This window comes from Haliotis asinina, chromosome 8 (genome assembly GCF_037392515.1).
Source record: "Haliotis asinina isolate JCU_RB_2024 chromosome 8, JCU_Hal_asi_v2, whole genome shotgun sequence".
NCBI classification, from domain to species: Eukaryota; Metazoa; Mollusca; class Gastropoda; order Lepetellida; family Haliotidae; genus Haliotis; species Haliotis asinina.
Window position 1 is genome coordinate 34,703,512 of NC_090287.1, and position 24,638 is coordinate 34,728,149.

The 24,638-nt window shown below is 40.4% G+C and overlaps 2 protein-coding genes across 2 annotated transcripts; both read right to left on the reverse strand.

Moving 5' to 3' along the window:
- Window positions 1-733: 733 nt before the first annotated feature.
- On the reverse strand, window positions 734-6,400 carry LOC137295130 (lysosomal proton-coupled steroid conjugate and bile acid symporter SLC46A3-like). The gene is made up of 4 exons (XM_067826453.1): window positions 5,263-6,400; window positions 4,260-4,343; window positions 3,748-3,904; window positions 734-3,081 (listed from the first exon to the last, which is right to left on the reverse strand). The coding sequence occupies exons 1-4, from the start codon at window positions 6,398-6,400 to the stop codon at window positions 2,916-2,918; spliced, it is 1,545 nt and encodes a 514-aa protein (XP_067682554.1). The 3' UTR covers window positions 734-2,915.
- A 6,898-nt stretch (window positions 6,401-13,298) lies between these two features.
- Window positions 13,299-24,138, reverse strand: LOC137294756 (proton-coupled folate transporter-like). Its single transcript, XM_067825861.1, has 5 exons — window positions 24,044-24,138; window positions 19,164-20,296; window positions 18,166-18,249; window positions 15,423-15,579; window positions 13,299-15,104 (listed from the first exon to the last, which is right to left on the reverse strand). Exons 2-5 carry the CDS (start codon window positions 20,278-20,280, stop codon window positions 15,011-15,013), a joined length of 1,452 nt encoding a protein of 483 aa, XP_067681962.1. The 5' UTR covers window positions 20,281-20,296; window positions 24,044-24,138; the 3' UTR covers window positions 13,299-15,010.
- Between the last annotated feature and the right edge of the window lie 500 nt (window positions 24,139-24,638).

Below are 24,638 nucleotides of genomic sequence, written 5' to 3' on the forward strand. Positions count from 1 at the left end.
TGTATTCAATAATAACATAATAATGTACCCAATAATAATAGTAAGTGCAAATTTGATTCATAATGCGCAGAACTCCATTCATATGTGAATATTTATGTTTCAATAATCAGTGCTCGCCACATTATTACCCCGACTAACCCAAGCCATCTGCCAGGCGTTAGAAAGTTAATAATGACATGGCATATACCACCGGGTATCCATTTTCTGCTGGCTGAAGAGAGGCAACTTTTTAACAACCTCAACTAAGGTGAGGCCACATGTATTATATGTGCTTAGTTTAGGGCTTGACTGAAGTCTTTGAAACCCTCATTAGTCATGCAGCGAAACACGATTACTCACTTACCCAAGACTCTCCGTGCCAAACAGATTTGTGAACTGAACTCTATGCACAGGAAACCGCGTAGGTCAGGGGTAGAATAGGCCTTCAGCTACCCATGCTTGCCCTAAAGGCGACTAGGGGCGTAAGAGGCGACTAACGGGATCGGGTGATCAGGCTCGCTGATTTGGTTGTGATCGGTTCCCAGTTGCGCAGATCGATGTTCATGTTGTTGATCACTGGATTGTCTGGTTTAGACTCGATTATTTACATATCGCCGCCATATTGCTGGAATATTGCTGAGTGCGGTGTAAAACTCGACTCACTCACTCCATGCACACGCAAACCACTAGCAAATATCTTATAACTGTAAATGTATGTGAGACACTAAACAAACAACACAAAATAACAAAACTGAACAGGAATGTATATTGCATTGTCGATAGAAACCATATTGATAAAGAATAAATGCATTGAAAAGTTGTTGATAATATCCGAGTGTCATCTGGTTGGACTGTGAAGACCATTCAATTCAATTTCTCCACGTTCTTACAATAAACTAGAGAGACTACATGCGTGCGTGCGAGCGAGTAAGCGCGAGTGAGTGAGGTTTTACGCCGCTTTCAGCGGTGGTGGTGGACACCAGAAATGGGCTTCACTTATTGCACCCATAAGGCGAATCAAAGCTACCCTACCGCCCCTCCTAGCTGGATAAGCGACATCCGTAAAATGTGATTATCACCATGAGGTTATGAAATAACATATATTTATAACAGCACATGTGATGTCATGCGGCATCACCAGTATATACGCAATAGCTGAAAACGCATTCATGTCTGCAAGAACAATATAGGGAGTGAAAAAATCACTTGCTTGATAACAGTGTTAGCATGTCCAAGGAAACGTGGCATTCGTTGAAAATAAAGAAGTTGACCACAGAATATGTTTTCCGTTATCTTTACAACTTCTAAAATAAACTGTTAGCTCACCGAGAAGGTGAGATCATTCATGATACCATGCGACGTATATAAAAGGGAAGCTGGTACACGATACAAGCGACAGTGAGGTCGTAAATGACTCAGTAACCATGCGATACATTATCACAGTACAATTAATAACTGACATGCTCTCTAGCGACCTGGCAGTGTCAGAACAATGAAGCATTTATATGACACATTGCACAATGTGAATGTGGGATTGTGTCTGTTGAGGACAACATTGTCACAGCGGGAAGTGTATCTGATGTATTGAAGTACTTTTTTTGTACAAAGACTACATATAAAATGAAGATCGTTGCTTTTAATTTACTCTTGGACAAAAAATCTCAAATGCTAATCGGTGATCTGCAATAGGTAGAATAGGTATATAACACGAATGACAGTCTCAAATCATTGGGTGGCTGATGGTTGTGCCAAGCGTAACAAATCATGATTAGATGTCCTATAACATTTGAGTAAAAAGAGAATAGCAATGGTTTGTCGATCTAAGTTCCATTTCTCAGTGAGTGCACATGGCAGCCACCCAATGATTTGTGAGTGACATCCGTTTTTCACACCTGTCCCAGATATCACAGATAATGGCGTTTACAGATAAAACGTTGTTATTGTGAACTTGAGATCATGTCATTTAGTGAGTGAGTTTTGTTTTACTCAGCAATATGGCGGCGGTCTCTAAAAATCAAGTTTGGACCAGACAGTCCAGTGATCAACAAAATGAGCATCGATCTGCGCAATTGGGAACCGATGACATGTGTTAACCAAGTCAGTGAGCCTGACCACCCGATCCCGTTAGTCGCCTCTTACTGTCAAAGCATAGTCGCCTTTAAAGGCAAGCATGGGTAGCTGAAGGCCTATTCTACCCCCGGGACCTTAACAGGCCTCATGTCATTTAGTTGGACCGAAGCACCGACGGCCAGTAGTAGCGAGCATGTCGCGAACTTATAGAGGTCATGGGCGTGATGATTCAATAACACATGCTGATAACCATAGGTAAAATTGTGTACATTTTTTTCCGTAAAAAAGGTAAAAGGTACAATGCATAAAATGCACGGACAAAACTCTTGGACATATGGACATACTCTACACTACTGACGATTCGTAAAATACTAACAACACAATACTAATGAATTCATATGGACAGTTGCAAATATATACTAAACAACAAAAGAAACGCAACTCTATTTTGTCAAATTTTGATATAGAAGACAAATAAAATCAATGCTTACATTTGTGTTTCTTTTCCTGTTCAGTATATATAGCCAGTTAAGCAGTTAGTAAGCAATTAACCATCCATGCTTACTCCTTCATCGGGTGAGGATGAGTGAGTAAGCATATACACTGAAACGTTGCTTTCCTCGTAATATATAAGTTGATATCCATTAACCACTCTTCCTTATGGTCAAGTACAGCTTCCTTGCGGTAAAGGATAGTCCCTTTCAGTTGACTCTTCCATCGACTGGTACACCACACAATATGATACTCAAGTTTGACATTTCTAAAACTCGCTTCCTTGTATTAAAGTATAGTCACTTTCAGTTGATTGTTCCATCCACTGGTACACCATACAATGTGAGACCGAAGGTAAATCTTGCATGGTACTTTTATACAACGGCTGGAGGTTTTTTCATGGTCAAGTATGTTTTCTGAAGTGGCCCTCCCAGCAATTTTGTTCTCTTGCTACATCCAGCTCCAGTTGGTTCTTCATCTTGACGTTGAGAAACAATCAGGACATACTCCGGCTGCTTGGGAGACCATACAATTACCACACTGAAAACAAAACAAAACAAAAAAAAGATATAAAAGACGAGTGAATTGATGTAGCTTTTAACAACGTTTTGTTGTAATTTGTCACAGTGAGCTTAATTTTTCTCCAGTTGTAGCTATATTCCAGCAATATCACAGTGGGGGAAACCACAAATGGGATAATACATTGCACACATGTAAGCAATCGAACCCGAATCTTCGGCGCAAAGAGAGGATACTTCAACCACCACACGCTAAGGTAGCACTAAAGGAAACATGATTTTCTCAACGGTCGGGTCATAATGGGAGTGAGAATCCGTCACATGTTACTGAAACTTGGTTTCAAGCCAAGGTTTGTTTCGATGGAAAGTCTTAAGTAATGAAACAGCAAACATTTCGTTTAAAACATTGAGATAGAATCTGGGATTAGAACAATAACCCGATGATTCCGAGAGATGATTGAAAGTGAGTGAGGTGGTGACTGTACGCAGCCTATAATAATATTCCAGCAATATCACATCGGGGGAACGCCACAAATGGGCTTCACACATTGTACCCATGTGGAGAATCGAAACAGGGTCTCCGGCGTGACGAACAAACGGTTTAACCACACGGCTACCTCACCGTCCCGATGACAGAAAGGTAAATGTACTAATCAAGTTGTTATATACTTTTAAAAACGTTACTTACGTCATAATCACAGCAGCCATAAGCATGATGGCCGCCATTACTAAGAACGCCATTCCTCTCATGGTATCGACCGTTGCGCTGTAAAGGAAAGTGAAGGTAGCACTCCCAATAGCTCCACTCAGGGTATCGACGGCGGCCATGCTGGAGAAGATGGCACCTGGTGGGGAGGAAGTACGTCTTCATTCATAGTGAAACTGTCAGTAATATATACACAAGGACACAGCCACTGGGAGTCCCGAACAGTATACGATAAAAACATAATGTAACAAATATGTCATGTTCACAAGCAGCTTACCCTTCTGGTAAGGTTTTACGCCACTTTTAGCAAAATATCCCGGCAATATCACGGCGGAGGACACCATGTGGCAAATGGAACCCGGGACTTAGCGGACGTTTTACCTATTAGGCTACCCCACTACCCTCATACATACACAAACTATTAATAAAGAATATGAAAAGAACCAGGCTAAAAACGCACCCTTGTCGTAACCCACATGCGAAAAAGGACCTACCTTGCTCTTGAGAATCTACCATGTGCGACATCACCGACCGAATCACAGGCACCGACACACCACTGATTGACGAAACAAAGGGCACTGAAATAATATGCCAGTGAAACAAGTAGCTTAAAATTGTGACACCTAATCTCTACGGTTATAAGTATTATAAAATATACACAAATGTCAAAATACAATCAAGAATCTTGGAGTGACGGGGCTAGGGGTGGGGACATTTCTTGTGATTCACTGATTCATTGAGTTGAGATTTTACGTCGCCTAGGCATTATTTCAGTCATATTGCGACGAGACAAGATTAATATATATACATATGCTCATCATTAACACACGTCATCTTTTCAATTTCTTTTCCCAAAATAAAATGGCAAGTTATACAGATACACACAAAAGGCACGATAAAACTTTCTGAATTTGCGTTAGCACTACAACCACTGATGTTATTTATCTAAAATGTTCGTAAGTATCTCCAGCGTCAATTATCGTGGGTAGTACTGTCCAGCACTGTACATGAAATGGCATTTTTGGCGGTGAGGTTAGGTGAGTGTGTGTCGAGTTCAAGATTATTGCACATATCAAGCGTGGATACATTAAATGCGACGGCTTGTAGTAGTCCCAATGTGGAGGTTTTATCGCCAGCTAGCACTCTGAGATACCATGTTGCAGTATCATGGATGTCAATATACTGAGTCTGAGCCGAGCAGTCCATGTTTTTATCGGCATCGGGTTCGCTGATTTGGTTGATACGTCACACTTGGGTACATCGATGCTCATGCTACTGATCACTGAATTTTCTCGTCAAGACTCGTTTATTTGCAGAACGCCGCCATACAGATGGAATATTGCTGAGTGTGGCATTCAATAACAATTAAACAAACAGACAAACAAAATTGGTGTAGTGTGCAAACACTTTACTGAAAGCATTTACCTATTTAGGGATTATTAATGAATTGTACAATTTGTAAAGTTATTTTTAAGACACACATGGCATATATATTACCTGAATACAGCATGGTGTCCGTACTGGCCAGGCCTTCCAGAATGAGAGACCCCATCTGTAGGAACATCCCTGTTACAGCAAGAATCTCCACCCTCATGCACTTTGACCCAAGCTTGATGGCAATGAGTCCGCTGATGGCCATGAATACTGTGGAATAAGCACCGTAGTAACCTATCTCTTCGGGGTCCCAACAAAAAGGTCGCCCTAGCTGATACAGTGTCTCAATAGATGTCAAGCCAATATTCACAATATGTATTAGGGCAAAGACAATCACAGAGGTAATGAATATACAACGCGTATTGCCATTGCTTTTGTTGAAGTAAAATCCAAACACTTTCTTCAAATGAACTACAGGCGAAAATTCTTTAACCTCCTTTTTCTTTACTGTTTCCGTAAGGCCATATGTGACAATGACTGTGGCAAGCAGGATTAAAGTTGTATTAATGACTGAAGGACAGAAGTAGCCAAGCCTCTGGATAAGGAATCCTGTCATAAGCTGTCCTATTGCTATGGCGATAGACACCGAACAATCTGCTATGACTATTGCGAATGTTCTTGTAGCATGGGTCTTAGTCACGTCGGCTGCATAGGCCATGTTGGCAAGGATGAAGGTGCTAGCCGAACCGGAAAACCCGTCTAGCAGAGTCCCGAGGATGATGAAGTTGAGATTAAGATGGAACTTGACAACCAACATGAAAACTGCATATCTACAAATACATCCAAGCAGCGGCGAAATAAACAGCATCTTTCTGCCGATGTGGTCCGAGTAGGACCCCACGACTATGTTGACGATGGTGGAAGGAACCTGAACAGACAAGCTTAACTTCAGTACCTCATACGACGTGGATCGTTGAATGTACACCTGCATCTTATCAGCTTCTTCGCTTGTGTTGTGAACACACGGTGAATGTGTGCCAGGCGATGTCGACGAAGAGTTTGTGACGTTCCTGTAAAAGTCCTCATAGCGAGAGTGGATGTATTGGGTGAACAAAGGGAAGGAAGGCATACTGGCACACATGTACAGCATCAAAACGATTGTGGTTACAATTCTGTCCTTAGTGTAAGACACCGCCTTTTCTTGATTATTACTGTTGCTATCTTTGGACGACGTTAAGTCCTGTTTTTTAATGTCATCCATTTTGACTTGTTTTCTTCCTAAATAGCTGTATGCATCTCTGAACTCATCCTCGTGTAGGCCTTGTTTCTGAAACAAGGACATGTAATGATTTCTCCACAACCAGTAATGATCCTGCGTGGTAGTAATCAGTTAAGTTTCAGTAATCAGTAATCAGCTTCATTTAACCTCATGGAATGGTCGAAATAATGACCTCTGATCATGTCCATATATCGCTCAACTACGGGAAGAAAACGAATGGACACAAAGTTTCAACACTCAATCATCTTCACTCCTAATGAGAGGAAGTTTTGAAACTGGTCCAAAGACAGGCCCACTTTCCCACTGTGCAGCTAAACACAGAAACGTCCACATTAATCGTGAAAATAGCAACATAACCATAAGACGTAGTTAATGAAATAATAAACACGACAACGAAAAACTGCGACATTTTTACATGAGCAATCTTTGACCTCCACTGCGCATACGCATTATGGTCCGCGCTTGTCAAGTTTCCCAGCAACCGTGCGTCGCCGCGCGTAGAACATTATTGAATGTGTCGAAATAATTACTGTCAGTTATGTCATACGAATGGAATGTAAACTAACCATGTGTGCACACAAGCATGATGATGATAACTGCCACATTACACAACTGAAATACTTGAAAAATGGAATGTAACTTTCGTCCAAAATGGAAAATGGCAACATGTGCGCATGCGCAAAATCGAAGCTGCAGACTTTTCGATTCTTGCTCCACTTTAAAAGTTGTCAATTTAAAGTTGTCGTTTTTTACAGTTTCAGTAGAATGGTATTATGTTTATGTTGCTGTCTCTATGATTAATGCTGACTTTTCTGCGTTTTTCTGCACAGTGGGAAAGTTGTGGGTCCGAAAGAGCAGATCTCTTCTGGCAGGTCTAACCAGATCAATATGATCTCTCGGGGATCGGGAAAATATTAATGTGTGTCTGTTTGCTTCGGGCAGGTCTAACTATCAATGTGATTCTATTTCTTCACGTCATTCATGTACCAATACTTTGGACTAACGATGTCCGCATTTGTTTTAAACTCTGATACTGTCATCTTGATTGCTGTTCATCACACTGAAAATATTACCAATGAGAGGTTCATTATGCCTTATTCACGACATGTGACATGGGAATGTGATTACATTAACTTCTATCTGTGTCCTACAACGAAACTTCATTAGATACTTTTGTGTTGACTGCTGACTTTCATTTCAGTACTCTGGCTCAACAATACACACGACAGCAAAGGAAGTCATTTATATTATGTTCCTATTAATGAACTGCAGCATGATGACGTACAGAGTCCACAGAACAACTGTTTAACCTCATCACAATTCCATCAACACGTCCACAATCTGTAAAAGATATTGCTTGGGCGTTTCAGATTCGTCACGCTTGGTAGTCACTCAAGCAGAACAGTGGATACACTTCCGCATCTGTTGGCGGCAAAAGATAACAAAAGAAGATATCCCTAGACCAATGCATTCTGTCATGAACACAATGACCAAATAATACAGAGTTAAAGAGACCTTCATGCTACATGACGATGAGAGTTTACACTTTGTGGAAGAAGCAATCGCGAGATAGTTATGAATATATTGACTTATGAATGTGTAGTTGAGCCCAGAAGAAACCATATAACATATAATGGTCTCTCATCCCTGGGGTTGTAACAAAGAAGAGTATTAAGACGAACCTGTATGTGTCGAATACCTCGGGAATCAGTAGGAGAGAGGTCGAATTTCAACGATATGTATCCAAAGAAACTGTTCCTGATCTACGACATGGTTGTCAGACTCACCGAACACTCACAAGTGCAAAACCTTTGTGTGTGGAAGTATAAGGCAGGGTTTCAAACAAAGTCTCTCAAGGCTCTAACCTTATTGGCACAGGGCACACGCACACACATGTGTCACCTGCCTTCTTTCTTTCATTGGTCCACACGACGACCAGCTGGCAAAAGTGGTTGTCATGGCTCACATTCCCTGTGACTGGGTTAGCATAACATCTGTGTACCCCGCGCAACCACTGATCTAAACTAAGCGTTTAACCTTTGGATGACCTGTTGGAGGATGATCTCAACCCAGGTACACTCGCAGTTTTCTACAGCTTTACACAAAGAGAGACTAATATTATCAGCTGTATCAGAAGCTCTGGTCACTGCTCGTCACCGGACACAGGGCATTGTTTTCATGTAACCATGCAATCTGTGACTATACAAATCCAGTCAGAAAGTGTTCATTATCGATCCTAACTACAACTATTGTATTTCAATACTGAACACGTGAAAAGCTGAGACCATATATCACTATATGGTGTAAACGTGATAAATGAAACACGTTTTAAAACATTAAAAGAGTAAAATTATTTTCCGGCCAACATGCACTTTACATAACACATACACAACGAAATAGCGATCATGTACGAAATTAAGAATGTTTACGTATATATGCATTTCTAATAATCCCAATAAACCCTGAAGTGTCACAAAGAACAGCCACGCGTATATTTAAAACATTCCTCTGATGATCAGCATAAATGTCTAAATGTATATCGCCAAAGGTATTTTAAACAATACCGCCAAATAATTATTCAGTGGGATTAGGAATCAAGTTTAGCTGACACTAGAACGTTTCTGCTAGAATAGTAGAAACCCGTATGCTACTGTTCTTTATGAAACTACGTTTAGGGTCAGCGACCTGATGAAAAGATTCCATATCTACAGCAACATTATCAGGAAAAGTTTATTTCTTAAAGTTCTCAGAAGTAAAAGCTACTCCTAAGTGTAGAAAGTACTGAGATTTTGTGTGAGTTTTGAGAATTGTCTTAAGGTCTAATTATAAAGACTCTTCATATCAAAAGAACTCTTAACGTGAGCAAGTGTTAGGAGTCCTCTTTGTCTATGATTTTTCACGACATAAGATTATTCTAAAGACATTTCTGAGAAGTTTTGTGTACGTCCCAGACATCAGCTGTATAAATTTCTCTGACATGGCGGGCGGATCTATCGCCACCGTTGAGCTGTCTTCTGTTGAGTGTCGTTGTCCTCTGTTGATGTTTTCAACGTGGTCACCTCACCCATGAAGACAAAGCCTTTGTGTGAATTACTTGATATTCTCTCATATACGAGTTAATAAGTTCCAAAGGTAACACCCAGGTCAGTTAAACGGCTCTTCAATTCCCGGACAATACTCCTACAGGCGACATATGAATAGTGGCCTCGTTGACCTAATGGTCTGCATCGAGGCGCGGAGCAGGTGACGAAAGGTGACAACATATACAAAGGTGATCGGTGAGGTTCCAAACTGCAAGCTGCAGTCGATCTGTAAAGCCTGACAAAACATCGCCATACGTTCTGAACTATGTACCTATCTGTTGAGGAACAGTTCAACGCAGGACAATCTAAGGAGTATAGCCAATGTATTATAACTATTTCTGGACAACTGGAAAAACAACTCATAAAAATACACAGCTATTTCCTGTTTACATTTACATATTTGTGCATTAGAGCATAATCGGGTACAAAAGTGTTGCTAAGATACCTTGATTTATTCGTTCTTCAAAAACAAATACCCATCTGTGATGTCTCACAACGCGTTAGTCGTGTTCCGTTTAAATTCACAAGTACGCTAACATCTAAAGTATTACTAAATCTCTAAACTCAGCTGGTCTGAATCTTGTAAAGTATTGAAAAGAACAAAGGCGGACTTTATTTCTAGTGAACACATCTGAAATCTGAATGTTCGTTTTATTTAAAAAAAACTGATACAGTTCCATTCTATTTACTTTCATGTGTATAAAAATCACTGCGTGAGATAACGTTGAGTTAGTCTATTTGTGAAATCGTAAATGACATTGTTTGGGAGTGTTAGTTGGTGAATGTATCAAAGCGCCAAGTGAAAACCTACTCAGCTGTTGTCGTTTCCTGGTCATCAGTCCCCGGTCAAGTGCGGGTCAGCTTTAATGTAACATGGGTCAGCAAATGGCCAGCTGCTCACTGAAGCGTGATGTTGTTGTGACGTAAGCTGTAAATCAGCCGATGTTGCAAGGCACGTGTCAGACTGACACGGGCTGTAGACTTTAGTCACTGCGATTATTTACCAGCAGGGATAATCTCTATATAGGCACCCTGGTACCAGTAATGATGTTAAAACTACCCGTTTACTTACAAAGGCCCTGATGATGTACGCCTGCGTGGTGGGTCCAGATTGGGGAATGTTACATTCCTTGAACTAAAAGTAAATCACCAGTTTAGGGCTTGCATCACTACATCGTTTAACCAGAGACCATATAATAGATATATATATATATTATATGGTCTCTGGTTTAACTAAGCCTAGTCTAAACTTAGCCCAGTGAGCTTACTTCCGGTAATGAAACCAACCATACTGTATTAGCTTGGTTGTTGTTTAACAAACCATACTGGAGATGGGCCTAATCCTAGGGGAAGGGTTTTATTACCGTGAGGTAGACATCTGTGATGTTTGTAGCAACATATAAGGTCGGCAAGCAGGGATTTTCAGGTTGACTGCATTTAGAGAACAATGGGCATAAGCTGTGATGATAAACAGCCGGGTAATACTAAATTCGAAAATAGAAAATAAAAGTAATGGTACAACGATGTAATATACATGGAATAAACCAGATTTTGGAGAATATTTTGCATTATTCATGATACGGCAACAAAACAAAATACTTTCCACAAATAATTTCCACAATAAAATTCATTGAATGGACATGCACAGGTTATCATTTTATTTCATACCCATCATTTCATAATACAACGTGTTGTGGTGGGGTAGCCTAGTGGTTAAACCGTTCGTTCGTCACGCTGAAGACCCCGGTTCGATTCCCCAAATGGGTACAATGTGTGAAGCCCATTTTGTGGTGTCATCCGCCATGATATTGCTAAAATCTTGGTAAACGCGGCGTAAAACTAAACTCACTTACTCACATTACAAAGTACGAAAGTACACTCATCCTGCCTGCAGGCAAATCCGTGGACAGACAGAAGCACCATAGCAAAACATAAAAAATAAAAAAACCAAACCCAACAACATATGACGCAGAAACAGAAGCCCCACGTTGTGTTTTCTCGTGGTGGCCTGAGTAGGAAATCGTGCTTGAGGAGGAGGTTTGTCTTGAGAATTTGGTGATTAATTAAGACACATATTTTTTTCAAGGATGGTCTCCAGCAGGAACTAATATAATTAGTGGTAAAAGTGTCTTCTTACTGTTTCATTCAATTAAGTGTTAGCGTTAAAATGATCTGCTCAATGGGCAACGTCAAGACTGTAAACTCTGGTGTAATCTGTATCAAGCCCCAGACATATGAGATAAACGTTAGATAATATATACGAAAACAATTCAGATATAACAAGATATATTTATATCTAAATATAGAAAGTCAACAAAGCATTTGAACACATATTTTCTAAGCAGCAGTACTTGTCAAATCAAACCACAAACAAATCAACATAGCTCTATCTAGCCTAACAAAATTTTAATAAATTCTAATAAAAGCCTAGTTATATGGTATTCCAGTCTTCCATTGTGTCAAACATTCTCGAGAAACTGGAACAGTTTTTGCATTAAGTTTTAAGTCCATACACAGGTTTTGCAGCCTCTGTGCTTGTTTGTCACGGACCTTTTTTATGGTTTAGTACTGTTAGGTACTGCTTAGTTTACAGTCTTGACATTGAGCAGATCCTTTTAGCACTGAATCACTTAAGCGAATGAAACAATGAGAAGATCCTGTCAACATTAACCATATTAATGAATCCTTCCTCCTGATGACCACTTTGAAAAAAAATTTAATTTCTTAATTAAACCCCAATTTTCATGACCAATCTCCTCTTTACTACACAGACCACCTTGAGAAAACATAATGTAGGGCTTCTGTCTCATGTGTGTTTTTACTATGGGGGCTTTTGTCCGAAGGGGCTTTTGTCCGAGGGGCCTTTGTCTGTGGAGTTCCTGTCCTGTGGAGCTTTGTCCGTCCACAGTGATGTCCACGTCCTGATGAGAGTGAAAGTTATGAATTTGAAAGTATGGCCAGCATATGATATACCCAAATTGTTGAGTGATGTTCACTTATATTAATTAGTGTCATCCAAAGTAAGTGAACACTTGTCGAAGCAAACTAAGTTAGATAATGACAACTTTATTCATTTTAGTCTTGTAACAGAACACAGGAGTTCATATCGTCTGTTTCGATAGGTAGTTCAGAATTTAGTATATCTCAGAAAGTTAATAGCTTAAAACAACATGCGCCCTCAGCCCCTTAACATCAAAGGAACTTTACGGTCATAACAAATATCTACTTCATGGTAAGACACCGGGGAAGGCACAGAACTCGAACAAGAATATCTTAGACTGACCATAAAAAAATTACTACTTGAGCGTGCAAGCGAGACAGGGTGCCCTGAAAATACACACTGAAAAAGCGCATAAAAGTAAGACATTAATTTGGGGGTTGTCAACTCCCAGCTGATTTGATGTTGATTTTCTTGTCGTCCTTGGCGAAAATCAGACGTGAAAGGTCATACCAATTAAGTGGGGGTCTAGTTTTACGACGCATGCAGCAAAATTCCAAATACATGTGTCGGTCTGTAAATAATCGAGTATGGGCTAGACAATCCAGTGATCAACAACACAAGCGTAGATTTATACAATTGGGATAAGACTGTATCCACGTCAGCGAGTCTGACCACCTCATCCCCTTAGTCGCTATTTACAAGTATCGGTTACTGAAGATCGATTCCAGCCATGATCTTCAGGGGTCTGCATTAAGTAAAGTAATGACATATCATAGAAGTGGACATAGAAGATCATCCACGGGATGTCGATATTAAACGTTTCAACGTGTTGAACATTGAAAAAAAAGAAAGTCAGTGAAACGTTATTCAGTTTTATTATAAAACATTAATTTAAAACGTACAATACTTAGAAACTTGCTTAGAACACAAAAAAGCACACGATAATCTACAGCACGTGCAATATAAATGTCTGCGTAACATCAACAAATCAGATCAATAGTAAAAATCAACCAAACATTTTATAAATGCTTCAAAGATATGGTAATAAAAGCAAATATAAATAAATGTGACAAAATCCTGTCAAGGTTTATAAAAAAATCTCTGCTAAACGTAGATCTGTTTGTGCGATTCCGACTATATTGCGAAAATATGTTGGTTTTTTCCCCAAATAGTTGCCATAGCAACTATGTAAGCAACAGCATCCATCCGCAAACTGATCGTTATACATTATATTAGTAATGTTTGACCTTTATTTCTTTTGTACAAGATCTCTGTATTGATGTAAAATGATAATGCAATAATACATGTAATAATAAAGCATTTAGTAAGTAAACTGTAACTGTAAATTTTCAGATGAGAAATTTGTTTGAAAGACCTAAAATACTCGGAGTATTCGTAACAATTAACAAGTTACAATGAATATTGTCTATCTTGGGCAGGGTAAACATACATTCAAGAATTAATCTTTGGCATAAGCTATAGGAAATGATTGATACAACCTGCCCAAGTTGTTAGACTTGGGTGTCTCAATCTCAAGCCGTTTCTCGATGGGCTTGCTGAATATTGTATAATGTCGCATTTGGCAATTTTTAAACCACATGGACACAGTGAGTGAGTGAATATGGATTTACGCCCCTTTCAAAAATATTCCAACAATGGGTAGACCAGAAATATAATTCCTACATTGTAACCATGTGGGGAATCGACCGAAAGTCTTCGGCGGGACGGTCGAACGCTTTACCCACTAACCTACCTCATCTTCCTTCACAACTAGGCTAATACTAGACTCCAAAGGATTTCTTAAAAATTCAAGTGCAGAATATGTTTTAAGTCTTGATTACTCCTGAAATTGTTCTGGGCTCCAGTTTTTCCCCATTGCAGAATACTATTTATATGACTAGATTTAGGCCTACACGGCTAGATGAAAGAGCTGAAGGGTGAGTTTGAGGAAACATCCTTGTGGTAGACTTAGTGGTGTTACTAGGGGTTGCAGCGGTGTGATAACGCTGCGTTCATAGAGAGGCATTGCCCAACAGAAGGGACTATGGAGTATAAAAGTGATAAGTCTATATAACAGGACAATCACATAGATAAAGAGGCAAAAGGTGGGCGTGAGTAACTATCGTTGTCGCACTGATTTTGTTATAATTGCTGTGTTGCTGTAACGCCACGTCCAGAGAGAAGTATTACCCAACAGTACGGACTGTGAGTTAGAATAGTTGTTGGAGCGTTCGTCGCGTCCTACATTGGTAAGAGGAACCTGTTTACACATTCATTTCACACTCAAGACCTCATTGAAATAATCGAAGTCCTTATCACAACATAACCGGGACACAACATATATACTGAGGGGAAAATAAGGGATCACATGAAGTGTTCCCTTACTTGTTTGTAAGTGTTCCCTTACTTGTTTCCGGGTTTCTTCACGAGCTATGTGATACACAGCTTGTGAAGAAACCTTGGACATAAATAAAGGAACACTTTTCCTCTCATGCTGACATCGTTGCTGTTGTTGTCGTCGATTTTAGTTGCCGTATCCTGTTGTCCTAAGATCGTTGTCGTCGGGGCCTAATTCACGATTCTGTGGTCGCTGTCGCTGCCGTCCAGTCGTGTATATCCCTCGAGGATGGCAGAACTGCGTCGACTGTACACATTCAAAATGCTGTAAAGGAAGCAAAAATATTAAGTTTGTTTGAACACTTTTTTGGTTTAACATTCAGCAATATTCAAGTTTTATGGTGGCGGTTTGTAAACAAGCGAGTCTGGACCAGGCAATCCAATGATCAGCATCATGAACATCAATGTGCGCAATCGGGATATGATGAGTGTGAAGCAATTTAAAGGCCTGACCACCCGATCCCGCTAATCGCCTCTTTCGACAGGCATGGGTTGCTGAAGACCAATCCTAACCCGGATCACGATCTATCCTTAGCCTAAGCTGCATGAGGATGAAGACACTCAGCAGTTACGTAATACTTACATAAAGATAAACAGCACGACTAGCATGACGCAGCCCATGACGAGGAACACTGTGTCTGGGTAAGAGGAAACTGTTGCATGGTACAACATCATCGTTAGCGTCCCCATGACAGCGGCGCACACCATCTCCACACATCCCATCCCCGCGTACAACGCACCTGTAGAATAATATATGGCATGCAAAACAAAAGGTACCGTAGGGTAGATCATGGGCAAACAAACCCACAAGTAGAGCAGGAGATGCGCTTCATGAGTTATGTACATTAGACCCACACAGACACATATAGAATAATTATCCACCTGCTCATTTACAGTAGATGAGTAGCTCACAGAGGACAGTACACCTCCAGAGTAACTCACACTGGACGATACACCTTCAGAGTAGCTCACAGTAGACGATACACCTTTCGAGTAGCTCACAGTGGACGATACACCTGTAGAGTATCTCACAGTTGACAATCCACCAGCAGAGCAAGTCACAGTGGACGATACACCTGCAGAGTAGCTCACAGTACACAATACACCTGCAGTAGAGTCTGCACCAAGCAGAGTAACAACCAGTACACCGTGCAGCCTACTGAATAGACGATGCACGGTGCAGAGTAACAAAGCATGAGAGTGAGTATAGTCTAACGCCGACTTTAACAATATTCCAGCAGTATCACGACGGGAAACACCAGAAATGGGCCTCACACTTTACATATGCAGGGATTCGAACCCTGGCCTTGACAGTGACGAGAGAATGTTGTAATAACTAGGAGTAACATTACGCAGACAATGCACCTGCGCAGTAAATACACCCACAGAATATCATAACGTAGACGATGCTCCCTGCAGAATAAGATGGTGCACCTCCAGAAAACATGTCAAATTGTGGACACTTGGGTCAAGGAATAACAATCCATGTGCATATTTTGGGCTCCCTTTGACGATGTAGAATATAGACATGCATATGGAAATAGCATGTATGTTGCCTGTATCAGTTTGTTAGTATTCACTGCGACATTTGTTCCTTATACCCTTCAAACAGACCTTACTTTAGTGTTCCAGGTCTACTGAGTGTCCATAATAACGGGTGTGCAGGGAGAAGGCCTTTGTCATAACCACGCCCATGCTTCTTGGGGTCACTTAAAATGTTCACAGTCCGATTCACAACCCCACAAAGAAGTCACGCACTGACGTCAATGAGTTCTTAATAGCATGTTTCAGTCAACTCCACTGCGACGTTCTTCACTTGCTCACAGATGAGTTAAATATCTTTCCCAGCAACATAAAATTAAGGGTAACGCTATTTTTCAGTTCATCACCATTTGCAGAAGCCCGAGGTGTTTCATTAACTGTTTTTGCTTCAATTAACAGTGAGTTGAAAAGACCGAGGATTCTGCAAAAGATAATGCCCTAAAAATAACGATACCTTTGTTATAGCTAAACTGAATAGAATTTTTAATAAGCTATAAACAAACCGCGGTATCGGTTTTGATGCATTTACTGCTTACAAGAAACGACGGAGGTCACTGACACATTTTTAGAAATATGGGAACGTCATAGTGCAAAACAGATGACGTCTGTACTTAAAGTGACGACATTCGAACTTGACCTCTGCCCATACTACCATCCGCCATTTATTTTCATTGCTTCATTGCTCAACCATGTTAGCGTTCCAGTCGACGTTTTCATCGCTGCATATTGAAATAATTTATCGTGCAACAGTTAAGGTTGGAACCGACATGAAAGTTCATCGGTAGGTTCACTTATGAGGGTACCACAGCATGTACTTTCTGCGCATGATCGGAAAGATGTTTAAGGTTCCGAGTTATGGTTGGGTTAGGGCTAGGATTAGAGACTGCTGTTTACAACTATCGGAACTAGCTAAACCAATGTACCGGTATACGTAAAGTGCCCCAAGTGCACAATGGCTCAGGTACATGTGACGAGTGTTATTCCGACATATCGTTAATATTCAAACGAGCCGGAAGTGATTAAACATCAAGAGCTGAGCTTCCTATGACGTCACATTACAACGGGCACGATCTAACGGCCCGTTGTCAAGCATTTTGGGGGCGTTGCGGACTCAAGTTACAGTGGCCATTATTCATTTCTGATATTCTAATCCATTTTAGCTATGATGCGTTCATAAATGCAGTGACCACTCATTCCAAAATGCAAATAATATCTAAAAATACTTTAGGTTTGATGAAACTGTATTGTGAGACTTTGGATAGAATTTGAAGAACTTAATTACTGCAGATGGGAGGGTATTACCATATCCAAGTTCTAACGGAGTCGGATTGATGCTGGAGTATTCTTCTGACAGTATCATGAAGTAATTGTTTCGAATAGTGTTAGAGGAGAATAACAGGAAAATTATATTTTTTCAAGCCAAAATACTTTCCGTATGTTCATATTGTAAAGGTGGGTAACATGGTCGAATAAACAAAATCATTCAAATATGTTTCCGTTCATTCAAGAATATCCCTATACTCAACAGCGAAAGATACAGAAAGTTTGAAAAAATGAAATCTCACGTAAGTAAGCATCCATGTTTATGCTTCTCATTTAAGAAACACAAACAAACAAATAAAATAAAACAATACACACACATCCCCACTAAAAAATAAAACAAACAAACAAAAACAAACAAACAAAAACAAACAAAAAACCAAAAGACAACCAATAAACAGCCAGAGTTGCGTTTCTTTTGCTGTTCAATATATAGAAATCCTGACTGAAAATGTCTCACTGACCTTGTTCGTCTTGTCTGACACTGCCAGACATGATGGAGCGAAGCATGGGGATTGTCAATCGTATGAATACGCCGGTTCCAAGAACTGTAAAATAAACATGCTTGTCTCACCTTCATGTAAAATACATAAATTTCTTTGGTTAATTAGGCTTTGACAAGTTTCGGTGTCACCCCTCCCAAGAGGAGTTCGAAAAACGTCCGTGTAGCTGTTTTTCAGTTCAGTTACTACAGATTTATTTTACCGACTTTGACTGCTTTATTCAAACTATTTTCACACTGAGGCGTTTACACACGTAACTTAAAAATATTTAACTGTTTTCCAGCAGTTTTAAACTTGTGAGAATGTGTTTCACTGATGTAAAAATTCAGTCGAGAGACAGACGCCATTTTGTTTGCGTGTCATATAGTCGGTAGCAAGATTATCGATCTTCAAAATAAATTAATATTTTGTACATTTATCATGGCGGTAAGATAAACAGGTTGTAAGCTCCTCCTTTGGGTAATAAGATCTGATGTACGCCTTTCTGTACCAGTGTCATCCCTCGGCTACCAGCTCTGTAGCACTGCTTACAAAAAAGGGTACATCAGAAAGCATTACCCACGAGAGAAGTATACAATTTATAATCTTTATCTTGTAAGTACTAGCCAAAACAGCAAGCACAAAGGGCACGCTTCATAAAATGCGGGGCGGTTGTCATGTACTCGGATACGATTTTCCACAAGATTGAAGCCCATTTTCGTGGTCATCCACTGTCGTATTGGTGGGATATTGTTAAAAAAAGAAGAAAATGACATCTTAGTTCTGTAGGTTAAAGATCACGACATAAATCACAGAGTTGACCGATCCGGACTCGGGTTTATAACAGAGTGCGGTCTAGCTGTAATATTGCTCAGTGCGGTGTGGAAGAACAGCTGTCCATCAGAAGGAAACAGATAGTAAAACAATGGCATCCTAAATCTCTGACTCACAGGCGGACTCGCTCACCCAGTAGTACTAACCTGCATATACAATGTTATCATTGGTTGCGAACGACATGATGAAGCACGCTGCGATGGATGACACACACCCCACGATCCCGATGGTCCTGTCCTCCATACCTAGCACTCTCTGGAACACCGGCATGCAGCACAGGATCACCAACCAGTAGACTATAACCTTCCCTGCCAATACGATGTTGACCTTCTCTTGATCCCAACACAACTTCGGTTTGATCAGATACGTGCTCATGATACCCGGTTTGGAGAAGTTGACAGCTACGGTCAAGATGAACGCGATCATCCCAAGGTTTAACTTTAATTGTCTCCTGTCCTCAGTATCTTGACAATAGAAAACGAAACATTTCTTAATGTTTTTTAGAATGGCACAGCATGAAGTCCGAACTCGGACATGGAGTGTCTCCGGAAGAAGAGTGGTTGTGAGAATTATGTTCACTACATTCAGCACCAGCGCGATAATAACACAATTTCTAAATCCCAAGTACTTTATGCCGAATCCGGTCCCAAAGCCGCCCAAGGATGTCCAGATGGCTTGCGTTCCTTCGGCTATGGAGATTCTCAAAGTCCTGTCTCTACCAGGGAGCGTAAGATCAGCTACCATGACAAACGAAGCCATTAGCATTGTAGCGAAACCGCCTGTCAAGCCTTCAATTCCGTTCCCAATGAACATAATTCGCACAGGTAGTTTCTTGCAAAGGACCACAAGGTATATTATTTGTTTTACAAGCGTTCCAATCATTGGTATAAGAAAGCCAATCTTCCTTCCGAGTCTGTCAAGGAGGGGTCCAAGCAGCAATGTGGGAATCAAGCCTGGGAAGAACGATATGAACGGATTTGGCGTCATAATCTCAGTAACCTTCTGCTGAAGTTCCATCTCCTCTTTGTGGTGAGTGGCGTTAACGTTACTGCAAGGGTGTGAAGCACTAAGGTTGTAGTGATTCTCTTCGCTGACGACGTTGACGACGTAGAAGGTGATGACGGGGAAGCATATGGCGTAGTTAAAGAAGTGGAGGCTGATAGACAGAAGGAGCACAATAAATGTCATGTTGATAGTACATCTTGTGGTTCTGTCGTCCTGACTCGCCCGCAGCGCTGTGCGGGATGAGATCTGTGCAGACATGAGGCCTAAAAACACTCTGTAATGATATGGAAGAGAAGACAATAGTAAATGTGTACAGTGCACGTATAACATAAAGTTATGAATTTTCACAACCCAGCTTAATGCAATATCTACATCTCACGTTATCACACAAATCACACAAATGATACCATGTATTGGGCGTGGGGTGGGTGGGGGGTGGGATACGAATCAGTTTCCCTTGGGGAATGTCTTAGTATGTCATCGCATTCCTGCATTCAAAACGCACGAGTGGTTTTATAGCCTCTTCATCTTATTTATATGTACTGTCGTCCTTAACATTCTGTGCAAACTATACTAAAATGTTGGACGTGATATGTCTCTAAATATTACCTCTTATAGATCTAGATATATCTCTTACCTAATATCTTGATTTACAAGGACAGTGGTCAGTCAGTCCGACAGTTACTATAGACATTACAGTTCAGACGGACATTTGCAGATCAGACGTACTGACAATACATGGAAAAGGACGATCACCTAAATATAATCAGTGTTAGTGATTCTTTTCGGTCGGTTTGTTGTAGAGTAATCACCTTTTGTCAAAGGAATGCTGCACAAGTCTATGAACGTCACATTTGTTCAAAGTCTGTCTGGTCAGCTATAAGGTCTGCTGTGAGATGTTCTACACAGAGACAAATCGAAATAAACATGCATATGATTCCACATCAAGCTGTTTCAAATTTCGGAATGCCATATAGCTGGAATATTGCTGAGTGCGGCGTAAAACTAAACTCACTCAAAAACTCAAATTTCGGAAAGGACCCAACCAACAGGGGATTACTTTTCTACAAAAAAAAACATATAAAGGAACGCGATTCTCCAAAGCAAACTAGCTGCCATCACTTGTAAAATAAGTGTATTGTTTGACTTGAATTATTACTTCGAGTGTAAATGTTTTCGCAGTACCCGTCAACATCCGGGTTAGAATTCATCTTCAGTAACCACGCTAGTCGTAAGAGGAGACTATCGGGATCGGGTGGCCAGGTTCGCTCAATTGGTTGACATGTCATCATATCCCATTATTCCAGCCAGATCTGCAGGCTATCGGTCACTTGATTGTCTGGTCCAGATGACTTATGACAGAACAGAATTTTATTTCGCCACGGGCGATATACTCAGCATTTGAGTTACAAATAAACATTACAGAAAACGATGGTCTCATTATGGCGGCGAGTGACTGCTGGAGGAATTAAATCATTTCATAAAAATACTGCAACATTTACTTAATTTCTTCATGAGAAGAGGTTCAGTGGGGTTGCCTAGAGGTTAAAACTTTCGCTCATCACGCCGATGGCGCGGCTTCGAGTCACTTCACACGTGAAGCCCATTTCTGATGTCCCCCGAATTTTACCTAACGTCACTTCGTGAGAACGATTGGACCCATAGTTAAAGATACGACAACCACGGTGATAGAATAATGAAACTTGTATTTGTGAAGGGTTCCTGAAATGATAGCCACCAAGTAAGCAATAGATCCAGACAGTAAGCAAATACATGGATCAATGGCCATGTGAAATGGTCGATACAACCTGCCTGTATAGTCATTAATTTTAAATATTCATCGTTTACTTTGCCATTTTTTACGTAATCCTTTTCTTTGCTCGTAAACGTATTCGACTTACATTACAAACTGCATATGAAGACGTCTGTGACACACAGATCGAGGCAGGATGAATGATTTTTCGGCTTTCCTTAACACAAGAAGGTTATGTCTTTCGATTGATACAGCCTGGTTTCCCGTGAAGCGACAACGCAGCATACAAAGAGAACCAGTTAACGATAGCTGAACCAATGTAATTAAATCCACGGAAAGGTTGGTTCGAGTTCCTGCATGATCAGTTGAAATATTATCACATTAAGTCAGTATTTATCCTTAACCTTGTAAAGGTACAGACACTAAGGAACCAGAACTATATAAAGTGGCGGGTCGTGATCAGAATGTATCGGCCGAGGCTTTATATAAACATATATTAACTATTTCCCAGCAAATAAAAAATGTGACAACTTACAAACACAGTTAAAGAGTTCAATTCAGAAATTTAAACTTGAAATTACTAAAATATTTTTTGAAAAATAAAACTCACATCTGTTGGGATGAAAAGCTATCAGTTATGAGGACCTGTAGTACAAAATCTGTAGGTACGAGTGGTTTTCAGTCGCAAGGATCGACGTTAACTGGAACACTATGACCTGAGTGTGATGCACACTGAATAATTGGGATTACATACTGGGCTACCTTTAGAAAGACTTGAGCAACATCATGTCAGGTTTCCACATTTCCTTTCTTCCTAAACAATACACCAATGTGAAGATCCAGTCCTGCTTTTGACGGGACTATAGATAACACTTGCACAGTTTGCCGACCCCGAGCGTCTGTAAATCATTAACCGAGTCTTATTACCGATCCGAAGCATTGAAGCATAGTATGTTACCCAGCTTTTTGTATAACGTGCTATTACCGATTATAACATGCAGACCATTCATTGGAGGTCGGTAATGGATCAACAATCTATTGTAATCGTAAACCACACTACAAACCCGGTCAGAACCATGACACTGTGTGAACGAAACAGGCACATATTAATACTACGATCATTACGATCGAGGGTACATTCAGTTGAGACACGCAAGCGTGTATGTTGTTAATGTGTTGTTTTTGTTGGGTTTTTTTTGTGGTTATTGTTTCTATTTATAGTCAGGCTACTTCAACAACAAACATAAGAATAAGAAACATACTTTCTAAAGCAAAATGTGATCATTTTTTTTATCAATATCAGTTTGTCTCCCGAGTTCATCGATATTCACTGGCGCAAACGAGATCGATCGACTGACCGATTATTCGATCAATCGGTCGAACATTAATTATTTTATGCTGTCTATCATTAAGCTGAACCTAGACCAGGTTTTGGAAACAATTATAATACATTTGAAGAATTATCATGTTCCTGTTGTTCTGAAGACGAATTATCCTGTGAGGTTTTCTCTGCCTGCCGAAAGAAGTATTTAAAATGCAGTAATGATACCACATAATCGACGTATAATTTTTAAAATTCTAATACTGCTGATATTATCTGTTGCCATCTTCATAAATCACCTGATGTCCATTCGTAAATCACATGTACAACCTTGATTTTATGTCACGTGTCCAATAGCTGTCTTTAAGCAACTTCAACTGTATACTGGGCCACACGGTTTCAACTACTGAATAAAGCCTGTCTCTCTGTATGACTGTCTGTCAGTCCGTCTAAACTGTATAGTCAGAAATATTCAAAGAAATTCAAGTTCAAACAATGGATTCATGATCGTATTACCAGGGGCTGCTAATACGGGGTTAGTTTCGCTTGATTCAACAAAGCGACAAAATATTTCGTGAGAATGAATTCAGTGGGAGTGATGGTTCAACGCGATGAGACAAAAACTATTTTGCCTACGTTTTCCGCAAACTCATCAGATGACACATACAAGCATACCATGTTTAAAATAGAGGTGTGTGCTCTCTGAAAACGCATGCAAATAAATCCAAAGTCAACAGGGCTTCTCCGCTGAAAGTGAGTGGCAGGGACGATACCTAAGTGTTGACACTGCAGTGACAAGGAAGTCCATTAGTTTAGAACAATTGAAATCTTAAATGCAGCTCACGATTAGACTTATGGGGAATGGAGGCTCGGTCGTCACTGCGATGTGGTAACTATCGTTGAACAGTCCTCATTATTAAACAAGATACACATTGATGCCTCCTTACCTGACGAGACGAGTCGTTATCAGCCTCAAACCTCCACACGTACTCTACTTCCTCTTTCAATCCAGTTGGAGTGCCCAGACAACTTGCACAAGAACACAGCAGTTATCCCCCTTTACCTGTACGATCCCGCATCAGTACACTGAGAAGGAAGTGTGCATTACGCAACAGCTGTCACGTGATAAACAAGGGGAAACCCCTTGTTTCTGACGAGAGTCCTAAACGATTGTCAAGAAGGGTCTGTTCCTGTCATGATATATGAACGAAACAAACACTTGCGCGTTGTCCTGCGTGAACGCAGGCTGTAAAATATACTTGTCTTTCCTTGTTGCTGAAAGTTGTTTTGCACACTGGAGCAAAACTGGTTTGTTGTTTGACCGACGTATTTCCAGAAATAAGTCTGTGTCTTAGATTAAATAACCACACGCGTATCTCTCTACAGTGAGTGAGTGAATACATGACTTTACGCCCCTTCCATCAATATTCCATCAATATTCCAGCAATATCACGGCGGGAAAAAAATGGGCTTCACAATTTTTACCAAAGTGGGGAATCGAACCCTACTCTTCTGAAAGACAAAGGGAGGCTGTCGCCATTA

Excerpts from the sequence above, each read along its gene's own strand:
- LOC137294756 (XM_067825861.1), bottom strand. The coding sequence starts at position 20,280 with ATGTCTGCACAGATCTCATCCCGCACAGCGCTGCGGGCGAGTCAGGAC. Across the intron at positions 15,580-18,165 it reads TGTCAGACAAGACGAACAAG|GTGCGTTGTACGCGGGGATG; the intron begins GTCAGTGAGACA and ends ATTATTCTACAG. Across the intron at positions 15,105-15,422 it reads GTCGTGCTGTTTATCTTTAT|CATTTTGAATGTGTACAGTC; the intron begins GTAAGTATTACG and ends CTTCCTTTACAG.
- LOC137295130 (XM_067826453.1), bottom strand. The coding sequence starts at position 6,400 with ATGGATGACATTAAAAAACAGGACTTAACGTCGTCCAAAGATAGCAAC. Across the intron at positions 4,344-5,262 it reads GGACACCATGCTGTATTCAG|TGCCCTTTGTTTCGTCAATC; the intron begins GTAATATATATG and ends ATATTATTTCAG. Across the intron at positions 3,905-4,259 it reads GGTAGATTCTCAAGAGCAAG|GTGCCATCTTCTCCAGCATG; the intron begins GTAGGTCCTTTT and ends CCTCCCCACCAG.